The following is a 17,536-nucleotide window of genomic DNA, read 5'->3' as shown; positions in this document are numbered from 1 at the left end:
CAGAGTTTATTAGACGACCTAAACCCTGACATGTCAGAGTGGAGCCCAGGACGCAGAGACGCAGTCTTACACACCTCTCTGCAGCTTCCTTACAGCCGTCACCCCCCAAAAACTAACATAACCCCATAGAGACAGTGTCTGCTCCCCGAGTACCTAAATTATTTATATCTAAAACTAACACAAGAGGAGTTATTCATAAAAACCTAATAAAAATAAAGACGACTCCTCTCTTAGAACAAAATAACAAGACAACAATCAAATGTGGACTGTTAAATATCAGATCTCTCTCGTCTAAATCCCTCTTAGTAAATGATTTGATAATTGACCATCAAATAGACTTATTCTGTCTTACTGAAACCTGGCTGCAGCAGGATGAATATGTCTCTCTGAATGAGTCGACCCCCTCAAGTCATGTTAATTATCATGTTCCTAGAAGCACAGGTCGGGGTGGAGGAGTAGCAGCAATCTTCCACTCAAGTTTGTTAATCAACCCCAGACCTAAACATAGTTTGAATTCATTTGAGAGCCTCACTCTTAGCCTCTCTGATCCTAACTGGAAAAATCAAAAACCAGTCCTGTTTGTTATTGTGTACCGTCCTCCTGTCCCTTACTCTGAGTTTTTAACTGAATTCTCAGAGTTTCTATCTGATTTAGTTCTTAGTGCAGATAAAGTCATTATAGTGGGTGACTTCAATATCCATGTAGATGTTGATGATAACTGCCTCAACACTGTATTTAATTCACTATTAGACTCTAAATGGAAATAAACCCACTCACTGTTTTAATCACACCTTTGATCTTATTCTGACATACGGTGTGGAAGTTGATCAGTTAATAGTTTTTCCCCAAAACCCTCTTTTATCTGACCATTTCTTAATTACATTTGAATTTACAGTACCAAACTTTACTAAACCTACAGATAAGATTCACTACAGTAGATGTTTATGTGAAAATGCTGTCGACAAATTTAAGGAACTGATTCCATCTTTTATTTCAGAGCCATGTACCAACACAGAGGAAGGCAGTTATTTCAATGTTACTCCAGCACAAGTGGACTATCTTGTTAATAGTACTGGTGCTTCACTTGGAACAATACTCGATACTGTTGCTCCTCTGAAAAAGAAACTAGTGAGTCAGAGGAAGTTAGCTCCATGGTACAATTCACAAATCCGTAGCTTAAAGCAGAAATCAGGTAAGTTGGAAAGGAGGTGGCGTTCCACCAATTTAGATGAATATTGCCTGGAAAGATAGTTTAATAATATATAATAATAATAATATAAAAGCCCTGCGTAAAGCTAGAACCTCATATTACTCCTCATTAATAGAGGCAATTAAGAACAACCCTAGGTTTCTTTTCAGCACTGTAGCCAGGCTGACAAAGAGTCATAGCTCGGTTGAGCCTAGTATTCCCTCAACACTCAGCAGCAATGACTTTATGAATTTCTTTACAAATAAAATCATAACTATTAGAGAAAAAATTGATCAGATCCTCCCTGCATATAGCATGGACTGTACAACAACTCTAGATCCACGCTCGTACTTAGACTGCTACCATCAACATGTCTCTTAGATCCCATCCCGACTAGACTCCTCAAGGATGTCTTACCTTTGATCAGCACGTCCATATTAGATCAGATCAATCTGTCTTTACAAATAGGCTACGTACCACAGGCTTTTAAGGTTGCTATAGTCAAACCCCTACTCAAAAAGCCTAGTCTGGACTCAGGGGTCTTAGCGAATTATAGACCAATATCCAATCTGCCCTTTATCTCTAAAATCCTTGAAAAGATAGTTTCTAAGCAATTGTACGACCACCTGCGTAGCAATAACTTGTATGAAGATTTCCAGTCAGGATTTAGAGTACACCATAGTACAGAAACAGCACTGGTAAAGGTCACTAATGATCTTCTATTAGCATCAGACAATGGACTACTCTCTATACTCGTCATGTTAGATCTTAGTGCTGCATTCGACACTATAGATCACAACATTTTATTACACAGACTGGAACATGTCATTGGGATCAAAGGAACAGCACTAGAGTGGTTTAAATCGTATCTATCAGATAGATTTCAGTTTGTACATGTTAATGATGAGTCTTCGATGCACAGCAAAGTCAGCTATGGAGTTCCACAGGGATCTGTGCTTGGACCGATTCTTTTCACTTTATATATGTCCCCTTTAGGCAATATTATTAGGAAACACTCTATAAATTTCCATTGTTATGCAGATGATACCCAGCTATACTTATCTATGAAACCAGGAGAAACTAATCAATTAGTCAAACTTCAAGCATGCTTAAAAGACATAAAGGCCTGGATGACCTCCAATTTCCTTCTCCTAAATCCAGACAAGACAGAGGTTATACTGTTTGTGTCACAGTTTTAAGGAGAGGGACGAGGCAGGAATGAACTTAACAGGATTTATTAACAAAAAGTACCAAAACAAGGGAAACTAAGGGGGTGTCACCGACACTACAAAAACATGCAGAAACACGAGAACAAAGTAACAACTTAGGGATCAAAGGATGAAACAAAAACCACTGCACAAGGGCAGGAAAACACTCACGGGGAAAAAACAGGTAACACAGTCCAGAGTTCAGAGGGGGAACAAAGTCCAGGGAATCCAGGGGGGAAAGCACAAAATCCAGAGTCCAGGGGGGAAGCAAGACAGGGCTGAGGAGGAGTGAGCAGGAGCAGGCAAGGTTGGGCAACAGTCAAGGAAAGCAACAGGCAAGGAACCACAGGCTGGAGACAGGCAGGGAAACAAGAAGGGGGAATGACGACGATCTGACAGGGGAGGAAAGTCTGAGGAGAGCTTATGTAGAGTGAGGGGAACACAGGTGAGTCCAATATGCCGCTGATTGGCAAGAGCAGAGGGAGAGAACTGGCTGGTGGGCGGAGTCCAGAGGGAGAGTGAGGTGGAGCAGTGAGGGAAATCCTCAGCTTGGCCTGATGCCAGGCCGAAATCATGACAGAACCCCCCCGGCAAGGGCCGGATCCCAGACGGCCCAACGAGAAACCAGGAAGGACGAGCAGACCAAGACGGGCGGGAGGAGGGGACCCGGAGGAGGGCCCGAAAGCACCAGGCCGGGCGGGCGGAGGGAGGCCAGGAGGAGGGCCCGCAAACACCAGACCGGGCGGGCGGAGGGAGGCCAGGAGGAGGGACCGGGCGCAGCAGACCAGGAGAGACTCAGGCGGACGCCCGGGAGGCGGCAACCAAGACCAGAGAGATGACGAACCAGAAGGCACAGCCTCGGGCGGACGGCCGGGAGGCGGCAACCAGGACCAGAGAGACGAACCAGAAGGCACAGCCTCGGGCGGACGGCCGGGAGGCGGCAGGAAAGGCGGCGAACAGGACCAGAGCGCCTCGGGCGGACGGCCGGGAGGCGGCAGGAGAGCCGGCGAACAGACCCGGAGCGCCTCGGGCGGACGGCCGGGAGGCGGCAGGAGAGCCGCTGACCGAAGGGCGGCGGGCGGACGTCCCGGAGGCGGCCAGCAGACCAGGAGAGCCTCCGGCGGACGGCCAGGAGGCGGCAAACAGACCAGGAGAGCCTCCGGACTGCGAAGCGGAAGCCGGCTGCCTGGAGCTGAGACCTGGAGGACCGGCTGCGGAGCTGAGACCAGGAGGGCCGGCTGCGGAGCTGAGACCCGGAGGACCGGCTGCGGAGCTGAGACCCGGAGGACCGGCTGCGGAGCTGAGACCCGGAGGGCCGGCTGAGGAGCGCCGGGCTGATGCTCCGGCGGCGGCGTCTGGAGTGCCGGCTGAGGAGCGCCGGGCGGATGCTCCGGCGGCGGCGTCTGGAGTGCCGGCTGAGGAGCGCCGGGCGGATGCTCCGGCGGCGGCGTCTGGAGTGCCGGCTGAGGAGCGCCGGGCGGTTGCTCCGGCGGCAGGAACGGGACAGGCTGGAGAGGCGGCGATGACGGCGACCTCGGCGTCGACCCGCTCAGAGACAGGAGAGACAAGAGAGACGGCGACGACGACTTCTGCATCGACCCACCTGGAGACAGGAGAGGCTGGGGAGACAAAACAGACAGGAGAGACGGCGACGACGACCTCTGCGTCGACCCGCCTGGAGACAGGAGAGACGGCGACGACGACCTCTGCGTCGACCCGCCTGGAGACAGGAGAGACGGCGACGACGACCTCTGCGTCGACCCGCCTGGAGAAAGGGCAGGAGTTGTTGTGGTGACCAGAGCAGCGGTGATTGCAGCAACCAGGGTAGCGGCGATCGTGGTGACAGCAACAGGATCAAGAACAGGAGCCGAAGCTGAGGCAGTTGCGATAGCAGGAGCGGCTGCGGTGACAGGAACTGTGACGACTGGAACTGTGACTGGAGCAGCTGCGGCGACTGGAACTGTGACTGGAGCAGCTGCGGCGACTGGAACCGTGACTGGAGCAGCTGCGGCGACTGAGACTGAAGCTGGAGCAGGAACTGGGGCCGTGACTGAGACTGAAGCTGGAGCAGGAACTGGGGCCGTGACTGAGACTGAGACTGGAGCAGCCGTGGCATTCCGACGCCTCTGGCGGAACCGCCGCAGGTATCTGGATTGCAGGTAACTGATTGGTTTGGGGGCCATAACCAGACGTGTACCCCAGAAAGGTGAGTCCCGATAATCCTCTGGGTGTGCATAGTTCTCCTGCAGTCCTTCAGGGAAAAGCCCGTACTGATCAAGACGGGGAGGGAGGTTTGAGTGGCCGTAAAAAGGATCATAAGGATCCATGGCCGCGGTCTGGTCAGATCGTTCTGTCACAGTTTTAAGGAGAGGGACGAGGCAGGAATGAACTTAACAGGATTTATTAACAAAAAGTACCAAAACAAGGGAAACTAAGGGGGGTGTCACCGACACTACAAAAACATGCAGAAACACGAGAACAAAGTAACAACTTAGGGATCAAAGGATGAAACAAAAACCACTGCACAAGGGCAGGAAAACACTCACGGGGAAAAAACAGGTAACACAGTCCAGAGTTCAGAGGGGGAACAAAGTCCAGGGAATCCAGGGGGGAAAGCACAAAATCCAGAGTCCAGGGGGGAAGCAAGACAGGGCTGAGGAGGAGTGAGCAGGAGCAGGCAAGGTTGGGCAACAGTCAAGGAAAGCAACAGGCAAGGAACCACAGGCTGGAGACAGGCAGGGAAACAAGAAGGGGGAATGACGACGATCTGACAGGGGAGGAAAGTCTGAGGAGAGCTTATGTAGAGTGAGGGGAACACAGGTGAGTCCAATATGCCGCTGATTGGCAAGAGCAGAGGGAGAGAACTGGCTGGTGGGCGGAGTCCAGAGGGAGAGTGAGGTGGAGCAGTGAGGGAAATCCTCAGCTTGGCCTGATGCCAGGCCGAAATCATGACAGTTTGGGCCTAAAAATCTCAGAGACACTATGTCTAATCACGTTCTCACCATTGATGACTTAGTACTGGTCGAGGCAGATGGCCGCCCACTATGAGCCTGGTTCTGCTGGAGGTTGCTTCCTCTAAAGGGAGTTTTTCCTCTCCACTGTTGCCTAAAGCTTGCTCAAATGGGATTGTTGGGTTTTCTCTATAATTTTTTGTATAAATATTTTCTGTAAGGTCTTAAACCTTACACTGTAAAGTGCCTTGAGATAACTTCTGTTGTAAATTGGCGCTATACAAATAAAACTGAATTGAATTGAATTGAATTGAATTGAATTGAATTGAATTGAATTGAATTGAATTGAATTGAATTGAATTGAAACAAAAGATGAACAGCAGAAACTAAGGGAGACTGCACTAACAGGCAGGGTCATACATACAATACTCTAGGAACAGTTTGGAGAGTTCTTAGAGAAAAACTGGTTGAGCAGACTGAGAGAAAGGAGAGAACTCTTCAGGGGAGACGTTGGACTGACAGGGAAGCAGTGGCATGGATTGGCTTATGTGGTGGTGAGGCAGAGACAAATGAGGCACAGGTGAATCAGACAAGGGTTAATGATGTGGCGAGTCATGGAGTCAGGAGCATACAGGGGGAGGGTAGCATCTGAAACAAAAAAGGGGGCCACAGATGAGAGAACAAACATAAACAAAGGGAATGTGCAGAAAAAGGTCACAGTTCTTGGGCCTAGTTGTTAGACCACTTATTAGACACATTTCAGAACATGTGTGAGTAAGAGGGAGTCACATGAAAGACACAGTAGGTTTGAATGACCTATGATCTCAAGGGACAAGTACACCCAGGCCCACCTTTACCTGCCACTCAGCTCATTGCACCCAACCCAGATTGTTCTCCTGCGTGTTCCGATTCACAGGAAGGGTGGTGGTTTTTCTGACTTCCAGCTGCAACCACCAGGTCAAAGCTTGTTCTCCTTCTAAGGTGTGTCCCTAGTTTCCCATACTTTAAGTGAAGCATCACAACTCTGAGTAACATATTTCATCAAAATTATGATGAGATTCTAAAATTCTTTTTTCAGTGCAGACTGAAGATGTTCTCAGTCTCTGCCCATGGCCCCGGGGCCAGTTTGCCTTAGTTTGCCTACCATAAATCATTTTGAGGTTTAGTCTGTTGGTTGGACAAACAACATTTACATTTATCATAAGTGACTTACACGTGAGGTACATGGTAATAAAAAAAGTCAAGAAGAAAACAATAAAGTAAGGTGCACGCCCCTCCAAAAGTATTGGAACAGTGAGTCCAGTCCCTTCATTTTTGCTGTAGACTGAAAACATTTGTGTTTGATGTCAACAGATGAATATGAGACAAATACTGAAAAGTGGTTTGAATTCAAGTTGACTTTCACTTTTGATTCTTAAGAAAACCTCATATCAGACACACACTGTTCACTCCACTCTCCAGACGTAATCACCTTTAAACAAAAGGTTGTTCTGTTCTTTAGTTGTGTTTAGGATCCAGATGTAAACTTGGAAATAAAAACTGAAATGTTGATCTTTTGTCCCATATTTATCTTTGGACCCAAATATGACACTAATATGATTGTTATGTAATATTGTGATTTTAGTGAGAGGAAGTCACAACATGGAGGAAAAGAAAGAGAAATGAAACTGAATCCTAACAATTACTCACTGTATTACTCTGAATGATGTCACGTCTCTTGTGCAATGTGAGGTAGGTGTGGTTTGTATGTTTAGTATTTATTACCACTCAGTTGTACTTAGACACCAGAGATCTGTCTCTAAACTACAGTTAGCTGATACTCCTGACAGCAAAGACTTTTCATACATCTTTTTAATCCACATCAGTCTCCACCTGACAATGCAGAAACGAAAAAACAGGAGAGAATACAATGAACACTTTGTTGAGGGTCAACACTTGAAGCTGGTTGAGTTGAAACTGATAGCTCCACCTGGTAAAAAGAAATACATCTGCAAAGAAAACATCCCTTCGTACCCTCGACCAGAGTTTCATGTGTCTCATCTGAAACACGACACAAACCAAGTTGGATTAAAAGGAATCAGGAGAGACGGTGGATTCAAGGACCCACACAAAGACTATCTGCTGTGGTGGAGTCTGTCTGTGAGACCTGATGATGTAACAGCAGCAGAGACCGGGCTCCTGGAGAAGACCTTCCCAGACCGGAGCCAGGAGCAAGTCCAGAGGCAGCAGAGCTTCCTGGGGAGGTTTGCCACCTCCCCGGCCTTCATGAAGAGCTCCATGCTGGGATCGTACCGCTTCACCTTCCCCCTGGAGGAGGTGCTGGAGGCCTACAGTGAGCAGGAACTAACCCAGTACCAGTGTACAGTATTTTATATAGTAGAAGTACTATTACTGTTGAAAGTTACTGTGAAGCATTTTGAAAATGCAGAAAGATGAAAAATGTTTTTCTGATCTTTTCAGTTTAGTCTTTTTTACTCATTGTGTAGAAGTGGCTTCACGTTAAAAGATTTCCATCAGAAGTGAATCTTTGTCAGTGATGACAGGTCTTATCAACCTTTTATAAATACAGTATATTCTCTACTTTTTAGTTAGTGGATCAGTTTTAAATACCACTGGGATGACACAACATACAGAATATAAAGGTACCCTGAGATTCTTCCCTAGTCTAAATTATTTTTAAAGTTACAGTTTGCAACCTTTTTCTGACATTTCTACTAGAAATATGCTCCATAACAACATTTCTGACATATTCACTTCTGGAGTGAGGCTGTTCCTTTCAACAAATGAGAAAATAGCAAGGATGTCTTCCCAAATAGTTTAGTAGCGTCTTATGTTTTGCAATTTCACACCATTAAATACCTGAAGAGTTGTGCAGAACGTGGTGGAGTGAAGAGAGAAGCAGAGCTTATTAAAGCAGGGAGAGGGAGGGTGAACAGAGCAGAGTGGTTTAATTGAGTCTCATGCTACCGATGGTTTAAGTTGCACGTTGTAGCTTCTAAGATTGTTACTGTCCTATAACTTCATGGTGTTTACTTGAACCTGCATGTACGTATCACTGTACTGGCACAGAAATATTAAATCTGCTCACAGCTGGAGCAGCTGATCACAGCACAGACCAGATCAGATCAGTAACAGTCTGTAAAAACTGACCTTATTCCTACAGTTGGACGTTTGACCTCTACAGTGCAGAATCAGGTCTGACTTCTCCACTAAAACTCTTATTTATTGTCTCCAGTTCTGCTCCGGTGCTCAGCCGGTCCTGCGGGTGTTTGAGACGGTCCTGTACAAACAGGAAGTGGTGTACAGTGTGCTGGTCCACAGCCCGGCCAATCAGGAGCTGTTCTTAAAGTACCCCCTGCTGACTGACGACCCAAACGCCGTCTGTGCTTTTAAAGACGATTCATCTGGAGACCTGAGGCCATGTGTGAGACTCACAGGTGAGAAGGAGAATGTTCATGCCTTTTTTGATTTAAGGAACCCACAGGAGTTTGGTTATGGTTAGAAAAAGATCAGGTTTTCGTTTCAGTTTTAATACAGATGTGTGTGAAGTGTTTTTCGCTCTAAACCTAGTTCGCAATCACACCCAGCGCAGTTAAAATTAAGTTCCCCCATAGAAATGTATTTGTGATTGCAGTTTAAACATTCAGAAACAGAAACACACTGAGGTATTTAAGGAGGTGTCGTTTGCCCAGAAAGCACTGGAAGAGAAAGTATAAGAACAATCTCTCCAACATTGTGCTTTTTGAGTTCAGGATTATAAAAATAACAAGATTCTATAAGAACACATGTATTTAACATTGTGCTGCTGCAGACTTTGTGTTATTCAGACTGACAGACAAAACATCAAGATTATTTCAGTACAGGTTTATTTAGACACTGGATTATTATTGTAAAGAGTGAATGAATGTAGGTGAAGATTCTCAGTCGTGCTTAAAGTTTCTTAAAATGATTTCATTACATACTATAATCTATTTGTTGTATGATGCTTCATGAACTTCATCCTTTGACCTCATCTACTAAAAGCAGGAGCTCTCTATGTGAGGTTTTGTTCTAGTCAGACTCACAGAAACAACTGACAGACACTGGTCTGACACCAGAACCAGAGAAGTTCTTTTAGGTAACAGGGCGAAATAAACAAGAGTGATATTTTTAGATAATAGATCATGAGATGATGTTGTCAGACTCAATGTGTTAGATTAGAGGACCAGGACCAGCGGAGCAGGTGAGTTAGGGCAAAGTCAGCGAGAAGAGGAGGCACATGTCTCCAGGTGAGTAAAATGGTGGGTGTCCAGGTGATGGGAGTTGTAGTTAGGAGGTTGGTAATGGATCACTTAGTGAGAATAAAAGAGATCCAGTCTGGTAGCTCGAGGAGGTGATGACGATCTGAGAGGAGATAAAACTCAGAAGGCAAACAGATCAGTGGCAGACGTACATACACAGTCCAAGTTATTAATCCGCTCTACAATCCAGTAATCCTAGGTCCAAAATATAATCTATAATCATACGCAGAAAACCAAGAGATAGATCCATAATCCAGAAACCAGAGTCCCAGTCAAGAGCAGAGAGTCAGAAGCACCTGTGGCAGGTCCCAAAGGTCTGATACACAGGTCAAGTCAAAACAGGAGTGAAGGCTGGAGCTTGGTTTCAGGGGATTGGAGACGACAGACCTGCTTCTAAAGGGCGGAGCACAGGTGGATCAGACCAGGTAAACAGAGAGAATAGAAATATGGACGAACAGGAAGCAGAGCAGGCACTTTAATGTTCTTCAGTACTTTCAATCTTCTACTAGTTCTGCAGTTTATTAACATTTTGTGTTTCTGTTTTCTTTTTTTTTTCTGTCAGTTATGAGCTGATTGAGAAACGTGATGAAAACCAGATGGACGTTAGGCAGCTGTTTGGGTCTGATTGCGAATATTATGTTTGGGATCATGTTGTTGTCGCCCTGCATTTGGAGGAAGAACAAGTGAGTTCACTGCTGATTCTGAGAGTTTGTAGACAGATCAAGTTCTTTCTGTTTAGTATTTTTAGTTTGATTGTGACAAAACAAAATCTTTTGTTCAGTAACTAAACAGATTTATACAGTTCCTGCTAAACTCTGTCCCTGGTTGCGATGTCTATTGACATCTCCAGCTGAGCAGTTTCACCTCATTCTGGAAACTATTTAATTCATCCTTTTCAATTTCAGGTGCTGGAGTTTGATCGTGACAAACTGAGAGAGAACCTCAAGTTCTGCGATAAAGGGCCGGCTACAATCACTCGTTATAACTTTGACGGTTTTAAAGAAGCTGAAACTCTTGTTAAAGAACTTTGGCCAGACGATCCTGCTTCACTAGAGAAGGAAATGTCACTGCAAGAGCTATTGGCAGGTATTACAGCTACAAACAGCTTAATAAATCTGAAGTCATTTTGTTTCTCTAACTCTAGTTATTCAGCATTAATTGTTGAAAAACTCTTTCAACAATGAATCTGGAAAAGAACAAAGTTTTAGTAAATGATAATAACTAAAACTAAAATAATAATTCTGTTGCTGATCATTAGAAAACCCTTTAGAAGTTATGTTAGCACAGTTTAAGACTGTTGTGCTGATGAAAGAAGTAATAAAACTGGCTAATGTACGACTGCTAATACTAATAATTGTTCTTCTGCAACTCATCAGTCTGTTCGTGTTCTGAGAAATAAATTAATAAAAACAATTCAACAGGAGAAACTGCCATGAAGTGTAAGAGCTCATGCAGGACTGTGGTTGTGTATTACTCCCTTCTTAGAGCAGCACTGACTGACGGGACAGAAAGAGGAGTGTGAGGCTCTGCTGCACAACTGAGCACAAATATACAAACAGATGTCTCACAAGCCCTCAACCAGCGGCTTGATTAAAAGGTTCCACAAAAGACCAGAGTCAACCTGGACACTTAGGAGTTCACTGGATCCAAACGTCAGTAGCACTGAGACAGTTGACTACGTACAGGACTGGGTCCAGTATTTAATGGACACAGAGAACAGAGACACTGAAGGTTAAACATCATTAAATAAAACCTTTCACACCACAAGTCAAGTCAGATGAGACCTGTTGAACAGAAATAGGAGCAGTTTCTGTCTCATCACTGATTTTATTCTGGATGATGGAGCTCGTTGGTCTTTTCTCTTTGAGAACTTTTCTTTATGTAAAACCCACTGTTGAAAAATGATCATCTCATTTTCTTTCTCTTTGCAGCTTCATGTGTCACTGAACCCGACGCCTGTGACTGATCCTCGGATCAGGAACAACTCATCTGGAAAAATCTGCATTTTCACCTAAAAATGTCTTTTACTTAGCGACTCCTTATAAATCAGCATCTACTGGGTTCCTGGAATTGATTTAATGATAAATAACATCGTCGGGATTAAATTTTTAATAGTAATTGAGTGAATTAATGTGATGTAATAAGTTAATTTATGGTGGCAGAAATAAATATGTGGTGAAATAAATTCACTTGTCTTGTGTTTAATCTCATGTGTCACTGTTTTATTATTTATTAGAAATTATTAGATTTACTACAGTAAACTGTGACTAAGACAAACTAAATCTCTTTTGCTACTCATCAAGATTAAATTTCTACACTGGACTATTTCACAGACGTTAGTTTAAAGTTCATCAGATTTACCAGTGAAACATATTTAATTCCTAATGAGGACAGAAACCTCCAGTTGTTGTTTTCAGTCACTGTTTTCATCATAAGCTGCTGTTTAGTAACCCGATGATTTTACTCATGTTTAGAGCAGTAACATACACAGATTGTGATACTATTATATAAAACTAGATAAATTAATCATAAAACAATATTTACATTATGATATAAGCTTAAAGTTCTTCAAAACTACTGTGACGTTGATGATTCAAATACATTTGTCCATCTTCAGTTTGTTCTGAGGTCGTCAATCTCAATTCAATTCAGTTATATATGAATTGGCGCCAAATCACAACAGAAATCAATTTAATGCAATTTAAGTGTTTAGGATTTAGGAGACTCTTTATCTAATCTAAAGTTACTGTATGAATTCATTTGTACTTTCACTTTTGATTTCTAAGAACACCTCATATCACACACACCCTGTTTGCTCCACTCTCCAGACGTGTTTACAGGCCTGAGAAGAGAGATTAGATAAAATACTGGACAGTAAAACTAAAAGTAAGATAAAAAAAACACTCATGACTGAAAACATGTGGACTGCCTCTCTTTTCCTCTTCCCTTGCATGATCACTCATCTGTGTGATGGATAGAGGAAATAGGTGTGGTTCAGATCTGTGTCTCGCTGCTCAGAGACCAGAGATCAGTCAGTCAGAAGATTCTGCCGACAGTAAAGACTCGTGAAGATATTTGACAATGCAGAAACGAAAAAACAGGAGAGAATACAATGAACACTTTGTTGAGGGTCAACACTTGAAGCTGGATGATTTAAAAGAAGAAGCTCAAGATTTGGAAAACCAGTACCTCTTCAGAGAAAACATCCCTTCGTACCCTCGACCAGAGTTTCATGTGTCTCATCTGAAACACGACACAAACCAAGTTGGATTAAAAGGAATCAGGAGAGACGGTGGATTCAGGGCCCGGGACCCTCTGAGGGCCCAGGACTCTCACAGACAGACTCCACTGCTGTGGTGGAGTCTGTCTGTGAGACCTGATGATGTAACAGCAGCAGAGACCGGGCTCCTGGAGAAGACCTTCCCAGACCGGAGCCAGGAGCAAGTCCAGAGGCAGCAGAGCTTCCTGGGGAGGTTTGCCACCTCCCCGGCCTTCATGAAGAGCTCACGGCTGGGATCGTACCGCTTCACCTTCCCCCTGGAGGAGGTGCTGGAGGCCTACAGTGAGCAGGTACTAACCCAGTACCAGTGTACAGTATTTTATATAGTATAGTGAAGCATTTTGAAAATGCAGAAAGATGAAAAATGTTTTTCTGATCTTTCTGATTAAATAAGACCGGATGAAAAGCTAAAACCACTTTTAGCAGTTTAATAGCTTCTGTCTGATTCTCTGTGGTTTCCTGGTAACTGATGGTTTTTCAGTTACATCAGCTGTGTTATATACTTAAACCGCAGCTTTAAGCTAACAGTCACTTCAGTTACAGTCAAAAGCTCCATCAGAGACAGGCCGAGTGAAGATTCTCAGAAAAAGCGGGTTCGTCATTGTTCACACGTCATACATTCAGTAAAGATGTAGAAAAACTGCAACTCAGGGGAAACTGCAGGAATACTTTTCACAGGGGACCTGAACTTTTTATACACAGAATATTATTATATATATATATATATATATATATATATATATATATATATATATATATATATATATATATATATATATATATATATATACATTTTTTTTATATATAAGATTTTATGACTAAACTACTAAATCTGAACTTTTTTAGATAGTTTCACTGACTTTTCTATTAAATCTCTTATTTCTTGACACATGAACAGTTTTGTTTTATGACCCAGAGTTGTAGCTTAATAAAGTAACGAACCTCCTTGAATCACGTTAAATAGATCTAATATATAGTTTAACTAACAGCCAGCTGCTGCTGAATGTGGTTCAGCTACTAGTTTCATTACTACTCAACTTCACATCAGAGCTGTGACACTGACTGTTCAGCGGTGAACATTTGTTAGTCTGGTTTTCTCCTCCACTACAGCTCTTATCAACCTGATACAAACATTTTCTAGATAATTTCATGGAGGTTCGTAGATTTTTATTTTCAACATCAACACTTTCCACAGAAGCTGTCGGCCAGATTTCTTTAAATAGTTAAATCCTTTACAGACAGTATATCAGCATATTATACAACATTATACATCTACATATTTTTCAGAATTGCTCACTGAATGTTTGATTTGTGATTTGTCTCCTGAACTTGTTTTCGCAGCAGTTAAAGAGACAAAGTTTGTCGTGGTGAAGTCTGAGTTTTCCACTAAAACTGTTATTTATTGTCTCCAGTTCTGTTCCGGTGCTCAGCCGGTCCTGCGGGTGTATGAGACGGTCCTGTACAAACAGGAAGTCATGTACAGTGTGCTGGTCCACAGCCCGGCCAATCAGGAGCTGTTCTTAAAGTACCCCCTGCTGACTGACGACCCAAACGCCGTCTGTGCTTTTAAAGATGGACGATTCATCTGGAGACCTGAGGCCATGTGTGAGACTCACAGGTGAGAAGGAGGAACAGCAAAATGTTCTCAGTTCATGTTGTGAAAAAATGTCACTGATACATTTAAATCACACTGAGAATGTTGAAGGTTTAGTTCAAATCAAAAAGTTTAAATGTTGTTTCATAAAAAAAGAGAAAATGAAAGTAAAAGGAAACTAAACACATTAATTCATTCATTAAACAGCTGCATTTATCAGTCACTACAAATACTTTCTAATTTCTTTCTTGTAAACTGAAGCTTCACAGCAGCAGGTCTCCGGATGATTCTAAACAGAAATATGATGCTAATAATTCATAATCAACGTGTTCCCTGATGGCTCCAGAGGTGTACTGCACAAATACACAGATCAGTCAGTGACATCAGCCACAACGTCCACAGAGCAGGATCAAGGTTTCATAGTCCACCGTTCAAACTGACTTAATGATCAGAAACACAGAGAACGTCACAACAAAAACGTAATCATGTTTAAAGGAGCCAGGGTTGCTTCAATCCTTCTGTCATTATTTTAGTTGTATGAACGTTTTCTTCTTTAAGCTCCTCGATGTTCCACAGCTTCTGTCGTTTCTCTGTTTCTTAACATGTTGTGTTTCTTTTTAGTTGTGAGTTGAGTCGTAATAAAAACCAGATGGAAGTTAGAAACCTGCCTAAGCATCGTCACAGCTTTTATGTTTGGGATCATGTTGCTGTCGCCCTGCACACGGAGAAAGGAAAGGTACCGTCACTGACCACACAACATGTGTTGTTCTACAGTATAGAAACCTCAACAACTAACAATCGAGCTCTGAAACCACCTTTTGAACTTTTACTTTACGTTTTGCTGAAGTTGATCTTTTTAATGTTCAGGTGCTGAAGTTTGATGCTGATCGATTAAGAGAGAACCTCAAGTTCTGTGAAGCAGGGCAGCCTATGATCACACCTCGTAGTGACTTTGATGAGTTCCAAGAAGCTGAAAATGTCGTCCAAGTCTTGTGGCCCAATTGTCCTGGAGCACTGAAGAAGGAAATGTCGCTCCAAGATTCATTAGCCGAGGCCAGGTCTCAGTCAGACGACGGGAAAACCCTCTCATCCTCAAACGATGGGAGAAGAACTGAGAGCGGTAAAACGACAGGGCCTCAAACTCTGATTGTGGGCGACTTTGTTATTACTGGCATGAAAGGCATAAAAATCAAAAAGACCCGAGTCTACTGCTTTCCTGGAGATCTGGTCTCTGACATTACAGAAAGACTCCCCAGTCTTCTGGCTGAACACCCAACGGTAAAAAACATCATTGTGCACCTAGGAGCCACTGACATAATGAAACGACCATCAGAGGGTCTGAAACAAGACTTCAGGGATCTACTGAACGCTCTGAGCTCCTTCGACACTCAGGTGTTCATCAGTGGTCCTCTACCACCCGTCAGAGTACGAACTGAGAGATTCAGCAGACTGCTGGCACTCAACAAATGGCTGTTAACTGAATGTCGCCGACCTAACGTGCACTTCATTGACAATTTTGACAGGTTCTGGAAGCGCAGACGTCTTTTTAGAGAAGATGGAATTAATCTTAGCAAGTTAGGATTAAAGCTGTTAATCTCAAATCTAAAATCTAAAATGAAATCAACAGGACATTTTTATTCTCTCTAAAAAAATAAAAAAGACTGGTACTGGTACATGTTTTATTTGGATTTAGTCTCTATGTATTTTTTCTACTTTATTATTTAGTTTTTAGGTTTGTTAGTTTAAGAACTCTAGTTTTATTTTACTCTATATAGTCTAATATTTAGTTTAGTTGATGTACTATTTTACTGGTCGTGGCAGCAGCTTTGTGGAGATTTAAGTCTTCAGACGTCAAAGCAGAAACAACAGGGATGAAAGTGTAAGAAATACAGAGTGAGGGAATTCATCCGTTCTGGAGCTGCTTGATCTTTAATCGTGTGAATGATCAGAAAAAATCCTTCACGAAAGTCTGGAGAAGGTGGAATTGTACAGTCCTCAGTTTATTCAGGTCACATCTCAGAGTTAGTGTCTATGTTTCCATAGATAATCATCATGACACCTCAGATTCTTGGAACTGTTTTGTTGCCTCCTTCAAATTATACATAACAATAATGTTCGTGTGCATGGAGACAGATTGAAGCAGGGCTGTGATGATACTACCTCATCATACTGTTAGTAAAGTAATAGACCAGAACAACTGAGGGACCTGAGCAGATACAACAAGACTTAGAGGCTGTGGTACAAAATAAAGGAGTAAAGTGTTCTCCACCGGGTCGCTTTCCTCCGACATGTCAGACTGACAGCAGCTTTTCAAATGATGATCTTAACTGTTGTTGGTCATTAGTGTTTCCATCTCTCATCACTCCCTCTTTTTGTTTTTGTTGGCTCATCAGAACCAATCTACCCTGTTTCTGACCCACTGTTATCTTTGTTCATTTGTGTTTTATTTTCATTTTGTATTTTCTTCATCTCTTCACGGTTATTTCCTTTGTTTTATTCTTGTTGTGTTAACTTTTCTTTGTCTATGTTCAGTATTTACAGTTCTTATACTATATTAATAAAGCCGCCTTGTTTTTAACAATAACCACAATATCTCTCAGTGATCATTTGTTATTACCTAGAATGTTTATTTCTACTGGAGTTGTGGTCCTGATCTGATGATACTGCTTAAATGATAACGGAACATTTCAAACTAAGAAGGAAATTTGTTGTTCAAATGTACTTTCACTTTCAATTCCTAAGAACAGCTGAAATATTGAAATGTAGAGTCGAGTCTATAGCTGACTCTCGTCATTAGCACTGTGTGTGCTTTGCGATTCAGTCCATGCTTGTTTTACCTCCATCAGTCATTCGTTGAGACCAGAGTACAGTCAGCAGCCACTCCTGACAGACCGTACAAAAGAAAAACAAACAGGAGAGAATACAGAACAGTTTCTAGACGGTCAACACTGAAGCTGAAGAATTTAAAAGAGAAAGTTGTAGAAATCCAGTACCTCTTCAAAGAAAACAAGAAAACTGTGAAGCCTTTTAAAAA

General features: G+C 42.9%; 2 protein-coding genes across 3 annotated transcripts in view; both read left to right on the top strand.

Annotated features, from left to right (window-relative positions):
- Positions 1 to 11,800, top strand: part of LOC113160323 — a 76,697-nt gene extending 64,897 nt beyond the window's left edge. The window contains exons 3-5 of one of the 2 annotated variants that reach the window (XM_026357536.1): positions 10,191 to 10,311; positions 10,534 to 10,714; positions 11,560 to 11,800. In XM_026357536.1, the coding sequence (XP_026213321.1) occupies positions 10,191 to 10,311; positions 10,534 to 10,714; positions 11,560 to 11,594 (337 nt within the window). In that variant the 3' untranslated portion in view covers positions 11,595 to 11,800. Of the gene's footprint in view, positions 1 to 10,190; positions 10,312 to 10,533; positions 10,715 to 11,113; positions 11,191 to 11,559 lie in introns of those variants that run through there. The other variant, XM_026357537.1, reaches the window with a different exon arrangement.
- Positions 11,801 to 14,990: 3,190 nt separating this feature from the next.
- On the top strand, positions 14,991 to 16,166 carry LOC113160334. The gene is made up of 2 exons (XM_026357548.1): positions 14,991 to 15,238; positions 15,370 to 16,166. Exons 1-2 carry the CDS (start codon positions 15,152 to 15,154, stop codon positions 16,147 to 16,149), a joined length of 867 nt encoding a protein of 288 aa, XP_026213333.1. The 5' UTR covers positions 14,991 to 15,151; the 3' UTR covers positions 16,150 to 16,166.
- The last annotated feature ends 1,370 nt before the right edge of the window (positions 16,167 to 17,536 follow it).

The sequence above is a fragment of the Anabas testudineus genome, chromosome 10, assembly GCF_900324465.2.
Source record: "Anabas testudineus chromosome 10, fAnaTes1.2, whole genome shotgun sequence".
Lineage (NCBI taxonomy): Eukaryota > Metazoa > Chordata > Actinopteri > Anabantiformes > Anabantidae > Anabas > Anabas testudineus.
This window is presented reverse-complemented; position numbering and strand designations above follow the sequence as displayed.

Excerpts from the sequence above, each read along its gene's own strand:
- LOC113160334 (XM_026357548.1), top strand. The coding sequence starts at position 15,152 with ATGGAAGTTAGAAACCTGCCTAAGCATCGTCACAGCTTTTATGTTTGG. Across the intron at positions 15,239-15,369 it reads TGCACACGGAGAAAGGAAAG|GTGCTGAAGTTTGATGCTGA; the intron begins GTACCGTCACTG and ends TTTAATGTTCAG.